General features: G+C 36.3%; 1 protein-coding gene across 1 annotated transcript in view; it reads right to left on the bottom strand.

Annotated features, from left to right (window-relative positions):
* Window positions 1-6,562, bottom strand: part of VWDE (von Willebrand factor D and EGF domains) — a gene marked incomplete at its 5' end in the record, with an annotated part of 198,489 nt that extends 191,927 nt beyond the window's left edge. The window contains 3 exons of the mRNA XM_081955237.1: window positions 2,626-2,858; window positions 4,323-4,379; window positions 6,334-6,562. Of these exons, the coding sequence (XP_081811363.1) occupies window positions 2,626-2,858; window positions 4,323-4,379; window positions 6,334-6,562 (519 nt within the window). The remainder of the gene's footprint in view (window positions 1-2,625; window positions 2,859-4,322; window positions 4,380-6,333) is intronic.
* Window positions 6,563-6,837: the final 275 nt, after the last annotated feature.

Consider the following 6,837-nt stretch of genomic DNA (forward strand, 5'->3'; position numbering starts at 1 on the left):
ATTGGGTGTGAACAATATTACTAATGAAAATTTAAATGAATGGAAAGTAGTTCAGATGTGTCAATCATATGGGAACAGAATGTTAATTTTTAAGCTCCCAGGTTTTTTTTGGCAGCTTTTGAAAAATAAGTAGCACAGAAAACTACAGAGGTACTTTGGAAATTATATTGAATAAATACAAAATTGGCTGTTACAGTATGTAATTCCAGATGCCTTCATTTGCAGCACCCACCATAGAAAGGCTGATTTGGATGGATCTTAATCTTAGCTGACCACTAAAGAAGGTCAAGTGGGATGTCACAAAACCCTGTCAATTCAGATAGTACATCAATCATATTTTAGTATAGTTGGTAGAAATTAAAGGCAGCAAAAAAAAACCATGCTTCACTTGTGTTCACATGTACATCTTGCTTTAGTTTATAGCATTAAATCACTTTGCATGTAATATTTTGTAAGCCTTACAAAAATTGATAAAATGCCTATTTTATTTCAAAATTGTAGAAAGGGAATGATAGGAGAAAGGAGACCTTGCCTATCAGGCTATAGGTAAGATTCCAATTTATTTATGAAGTACCCTGCTAAGAAAACTGAGTGTCAGCATACTTAAATATTTGGATTTTAGTTTGCTAAGTCTTTTTAATTCATTAGACAGAGTAAGTGACATAATATGTGGCATGTCTCCTCAAGTGTGAATAAGGGACAATTAAGAACTAAGATAGAACTTCCAAATCTTTTCATCAAATGAAAAATCTGAAGAAAGAATGATAGACTAGCAATGGAATATTAAGCCAATTTTAGTTTTTCAAGCAGAAACCAGGGCTAAATTTATATGAGGCTTTGAACACATAATCCTCTCTTTTAGGAGTTTCTTTTGTTTCTTATCTGTCATGATCTGAGACCACAAAACTATTGGTGCTATATATTGTGGTCTACTATGGACATCTGCTGTTATTTGTAGGAATATGGGATTCATAACTTTTTAGTTCTTTTGATTATTGGCAGATTTTTGAGAAAGTTATATAATTAACAATGTGTTATATCATTGACTCATTTATGTGAGTTCATGAAAACAAAATTTTGGAGATCCACTTTGGAATCCAGTTGGTTCTCTGCAATTACGGTCAACCAGAAATGGAAAGAAATCTAGTGTTTTTATTAAGTTTTATTTTCACTTAAATACTAAGATTTGTGTTGTAGGTATTTGGCTCAGGTTAACCAAACTGCTTTTGGGTTATTATAGTGCTCTAAGAAGGTAGAGTGGTTTTTATTCAACATGAACCACAGTGGCACAGCAGTTAGAGTGCAGCATTGCAACTGCAGGCTACTTCTGCTGATTGCTGGCTGCTGGCTGCCTGCAATTTGGCAGATCGACTCTCACTAGGCTCAAGTTCGATCCTGATGGGGCTGGAGGTTGACTCAGCCTTCCATCCTTCTGAGGTCGGTAAAATGAGGACCCAGATTGTTGGGGACAATATGGTGACTTTGCAAACCCTTAGAGAGGGCTGTAAAGCACTATGAAGTGGTATACAAGTCTAAGTGCTATTGCTATATGATCTATTGTTACCTATTTACCTGTTTTTTAAAGATGTAATGCTATGCAATCCAACATTTTTTTTGATAAATCAATTAGATTGCTTTATAGTTCTAAACTTAATAAAATATACTCAATAGATGATACAAGAATGGTGGGACTAATCTCCAGGGGGGGGGATGAGTCTGCCTATCGAGATGAGGTGGAACAGTTGCTTTCGTGGTGTTGAGACAATAACTTGGTGCTTAACACAAATAAAACTATAGTGGACTATCGAAGGAATAGATCAGACATCCAACCCTTGCTTATCAATGAAGACTGAGTAGAACAAGTGGCCAGTTTTAAGTTTCTGGGTGATATCATAAAAGAGGACCTGATCTGGGGCACTCACACTGCAGCACTGTCAAAAGGGCCCAGCAGAGATTATTCTACCTGAGATTTCTCAAGAAACAACAAATGAATGAAAAACTGCTGGTGGCCTTCTACTGCTGCACCATAGAGAGTATTTTAACTTACTGCATCTATGTATCTTTGCCAATTGCACAGTGGCAGATAGGACAGTGCTCCAGAGAGCCAATGTCATTGCCCAGAGGATCATTGGTTGCCATCTCCCCTCTTTGGAAGAGCTTTATAGCTCCCGCTGCCTTAAGAAAGTTCAAAACATTCATCCTGGGCACCCTTTTTTTGAACTATTACCATCTGGCAGATGGTACAGGATAATAAAAACAAGGACAAATAGGCTGAAAAACAGCTTCTACCTTAGGGCAGTAGCTATTTTGAATTCTATGGTGTAGTGCAATATCAGGTTTTTAATTTCAATTATATAGAATGTAAAGGATGCATGTTTGTGTTTTTATTTTTATAATTATAATGTACAGTGAAGACGGCATTTCATTTCATGTACAATGACAATAAAGTAAACTAACTAACTAACAATCCTATTACATTAAAATGCATTGTTTCTTGGACTCCACGTTTTACCTTCAGGCCAAATTCAGGCTCAAGATATGAGAGTTAATAAGAACTAAAAAAAAAAAGCACTACAGAATGATTGTCTTTCTTGACCTTGTCTTGTGAGTTCAAGAAAGCTTTACCGTATCTCCCAATCTGAAATTAATTCCATCCATCTCCACATAGGAGAATGTCTGCCCAGTTGTGTCATGATGAAGCTGTTCTTTCACATTGGATGTAGAAAGCCGTGACCAGATCACTGTATAGCCCATAGCCCAATTTGGAGTTGGACTGCTGAAAGTGCATTTTAGGTAGACCTCGGACCCCAAAAACTCAGGAGTAACAACTGGGTGTAAAGCTGGAATCTGTAATTTCCCTAGGTGGGAAGAAAAGGAGACTGTTATATAATGCACAGGAGTTAAAAAAATAAATAATTCAACAGAGTTGAAATTATAAATGAGTCAGTACTATAGAACTGAAAAAGACATATAAAGCCCTATGTTTTCTGAATGAAAATTATACATTTATACTATGCTATAATATGAGAACTGAAGAAACTTCCTGGATGAGAAGTAAAAAAAATAAAGAAAGAAAACCCAGAAATTCCAGTTGCCTTTAAAATAAAAGCATCTTTGGGACAACTATAACAGGATGAACTTCTGTAGACATTTTTACTATGGAATTTTTGCAGACAGGTGAAGACTGAATAGTTGCAAGTTGTGACTAAACTGAGTAGTTCAATGTAACAAGGTAGTAAGAAATGTTTATCAAAACATTTCCAGTGATTGCAAACAAACGAGAGGTTTGCTTAGTAATCCTTCAATATCAACAAGGGAGCATGAAAAAAATGTCCCTACTCCGTTTCAATCACAGTCATTTCCTCAAGGTCAAGAGGCCAGCATATCTGTAGGAGATTCTGAAATTGAAAAACTTCAGGCATTTCTAGTCATAGTATCCCATCATCAACAGTTGCAATTACCTTAGCCCAGGGATGAAGACTGTAATTTAGTGGTAGCCCAAAGTTAGGTGAACACCCTTCTATAACCTGTGGATTTTTTTCTGCCACGAGGATTTTGAAGTTTCAGAAATATTCATGAATTCTTTACATTTAAAAACAGCAGAGAACAGGTTTGTACTTCGTCCTGACTTGGTCTTAATTCCCAAACATCAAAGATTCAGAAACCATAATATGTGAAAGCCCTTCAACTGTGATAATAACCAAATCTGGAGAGATGTATAGTGAGGAAGATTTTTTTCAAAAAAAAAAATAATCCTTTAACTCCAATCCATTAAAGAAATTTCTGTCCATTTAACTATATGACTGGATATAAAACAGGGTGTTATTGGCATTCTTTGCTTTATTTTTAAAGTATTTATCTATATATCCCCTTTTTGAGAAACCAACTGTGGGTGACTCATCAACAAATTTTAAAATGATCATAAAAACATCCATATCAAACCGAACAAAAGATATTGGCAGCCAAGGGCACCAATCAATATGCTGCAAAATAGACTTTACACTCTGTTTTAATGCCCAAATGCACAAGCCGATCTTTAGTACCTTACAAATAGTCCTGGCAATAAGTAAACATTGGTTGCCAACATTGCATATCTGCTACAAATAAGCATAAGAATAAGCATAATAAACCAGTGTTTGCTTATTTAACTCTTAGTTGCATTCTCACCCTACATATGAGCTTTGGGTGGTCTCCTAATTTTCAAAAGTTTCTTTGGAAATATGCATGAAAGATCACTAATGTGAATGTGGAACTATACATTCATTGCTTCTACAGATAAAAGATAATTCATATATTGTATGCAGTTCATGTTATTAAATTACCTTGAATGATGTCTTCTGATTCAGTTCTTTTGGGATCAAAAGAGTTGAGCTGTGATTCTTCAACAATGAAGGAAATAAAGAAATTAACTTGAAATTGTGAAGTGGTGAAGCAAGTGCTATCAGTTTGCGCCTCCATCCCTCCCTCCATCTGTCAGAGATTGAGAGTGGAATGGGACAAATCACCATGGCCAACTTATCACTGTCAACTCATTGCAGGGCAATTCAACAATTCAATTTAATAATTTATTTTTTAAAAAAAAATTAATTCTTGTTATTCACATTTCTTTTTGTTCCTCCTTTTGCATCTTTTCTTTAATGTTTCTACTGCACCATTTCTTTCTTATTATGTAATTCTTGTCTTGCAGCGAGTTGGCTGTGGCAAGTTGTCTTGCAGTGACTTGGATACAGTGAGTTGCCCTGTGGTGCCATACTGTGTGTGTGTGTGTGTGTGTGTGTGTGTGTGTGTAAAATGAAGACAACACCAAAACATAAACACATTCAAAAATAATTTTGGCAGTTTTTCTGATATGCATTTTTCATCATATTTTTAAAAATGTACTACATTTATTTTGCTTCCAGGCTCAATTCAAACTTCTGGTTCTTACCACAAAAGTTTAAATTACATCTTCTAATGTCAAGAAAGTTTCTTTCAATATAAATACAGGAAAGTATTTTGTGTAGCACCTCTCAATTTTTTGATAATTTGAATACAGAGATTAAGCCTGCCAAAGGTTTGTTTCATGCAGATAGTAAAAACATTTTAAAAAACATTTTGTCTTTTAATTATTTTATTAGCTCCACTCTCCTTAAAGTGTTCTTGGTGTATTTTATGTGACTCTTTGATTATAATCTGTTTTCATGTTTGTTATAAATACACATTGGGACTACAGATAAGATTTAAAACTTAGCTTCTAGCACTGAAGTTAATAAATAAATGTTAACATGAAGTTTAATAGTATTGAGATCAGTGAGCCTATTAATGTTAATATTGTGCCATCCATGTGCTTTGCAAATGAGAAAACCATGTTCCTTGCCTTCTTACAATATAAAATCTGATGCCAAAAAGTCAGAAGAAGGGTAAGAGATACTCATGTCGCAAAGTTAAACTGAGTTACAGAAGGCACGGAAGTCAGGAGATTATGCCAAAATCATGACAGAAAAGGGCATTTTCGAGGAGAGAACTGAATCGAAAAAGAAGTGGCATCACTCAAGTGTTTTGAGAGGCAGTTTCAAGCACAAAGGGCAATCAAGGAGAAAAAAAAGTTATTTGAGTAGACAAGAAACTAAATGCATTTATAAATATTATGCTGTAGCTGTCCACAACATGAAGGTAGCAGGGATTTACCAATAAAATGTTTTTGATGATGATTGGAAGTGGAATAAAGGGCTATCTACACAACTGGATTTCTTTGTGTAGATTCCTTGAGATTTAAGTTGTCCTGCAAAATTCACATACTGCTTACTGGTTCTTCTGAGAAAGACTCATTTGTATTATTCTGTAGAAGTGATGGATTTCAAGGAGCAACCCACTTCTGGTGCAGGGGTAGAAATTTCTGATCAAAGTAATTTTTAAAAAAATGCCAGCTAAAAGTTATTGTCTTTCCCACCCCCACCCCCTGCCCTACAGCAGCTTTCAAATGAACTTATTCATTTCCAACAACTATTTCAGTGTTAGACCCCATTTAGTAACAAACATAATACAAAATGTTCAGATATATTATTTTCACTCTTTAAGCCGAACGTGGAAACAAAAGAAAATTGTGCACAAAGTGTAACTGCTGTAAATTTTCCTTGCTGACACATTGCAGGTTAAAATCTGCCAAAGTTATAACAACTATTCTATAAAAACATTTTGGGCAGCTGCTGATTTATTACCTGCATGGTATGCATCTTACAAAAAGCAATGCTTGACTTGCTAGGTCACCAAGGTATGTATGGCAATAACAATGTGTATCAAAAGGAATACATAGAATACAATATAAGCCATAAATGTGGAGTTCATGAAACTCACCTTCTGCACAATAGCCCATGCACCCTTGAGTTGGCTGCAAGAGATAAACAAGGAACTTCCCACAGTGTCTAACTGAGATGGGGATTTGGAAGAGGCAACAGTCTTTGGTGCTTCCAGAAAAGAATTGCCAGGTTCCACAGGCAGTCAGTGCCTTTCTCTCTCCAGGACGTGGGAGAGAATCTGATTGAAGGGATAGCCAGATTGGGGCTTGGGTTCCACATTTGTTCATCTGTGGGGGAAAAATAGTATTTAAAACTCAGGAGTAGAGCACTTAAACAAGGGGTGCCAAACTCAAGGCCCGTGGGCCGGATATGGTCCATGGGTTGCTTAGACCTGGCTCTCAGGGCCACCCTGGAAACAGCAAAGGTCCGGCCCGCGGTGCCTCTGTCAGCAAAAATGGGCTCCCAATCTCCATTTTTGGGTGGGACGTTTTCCTACAACCCTCTGCCAGTGAAAATGGAGCTCTGAAGGGCAGCCCTCCTGAGCTCCATTTTCATTGGCCGA

The sequence above is a fragment of the Natrix helvetica genome (assembly GCF_964273705.1).
Source record: "Natrix helvetica genome assembly, chromosome: 1".
Classification (NCBI taxonomy): domain Eukaryota; kingdom Metazoa; phylum Chordata; class Lepidosauria; order Squamata; family Natricidae; genus Natrix; species Natrix helvetica.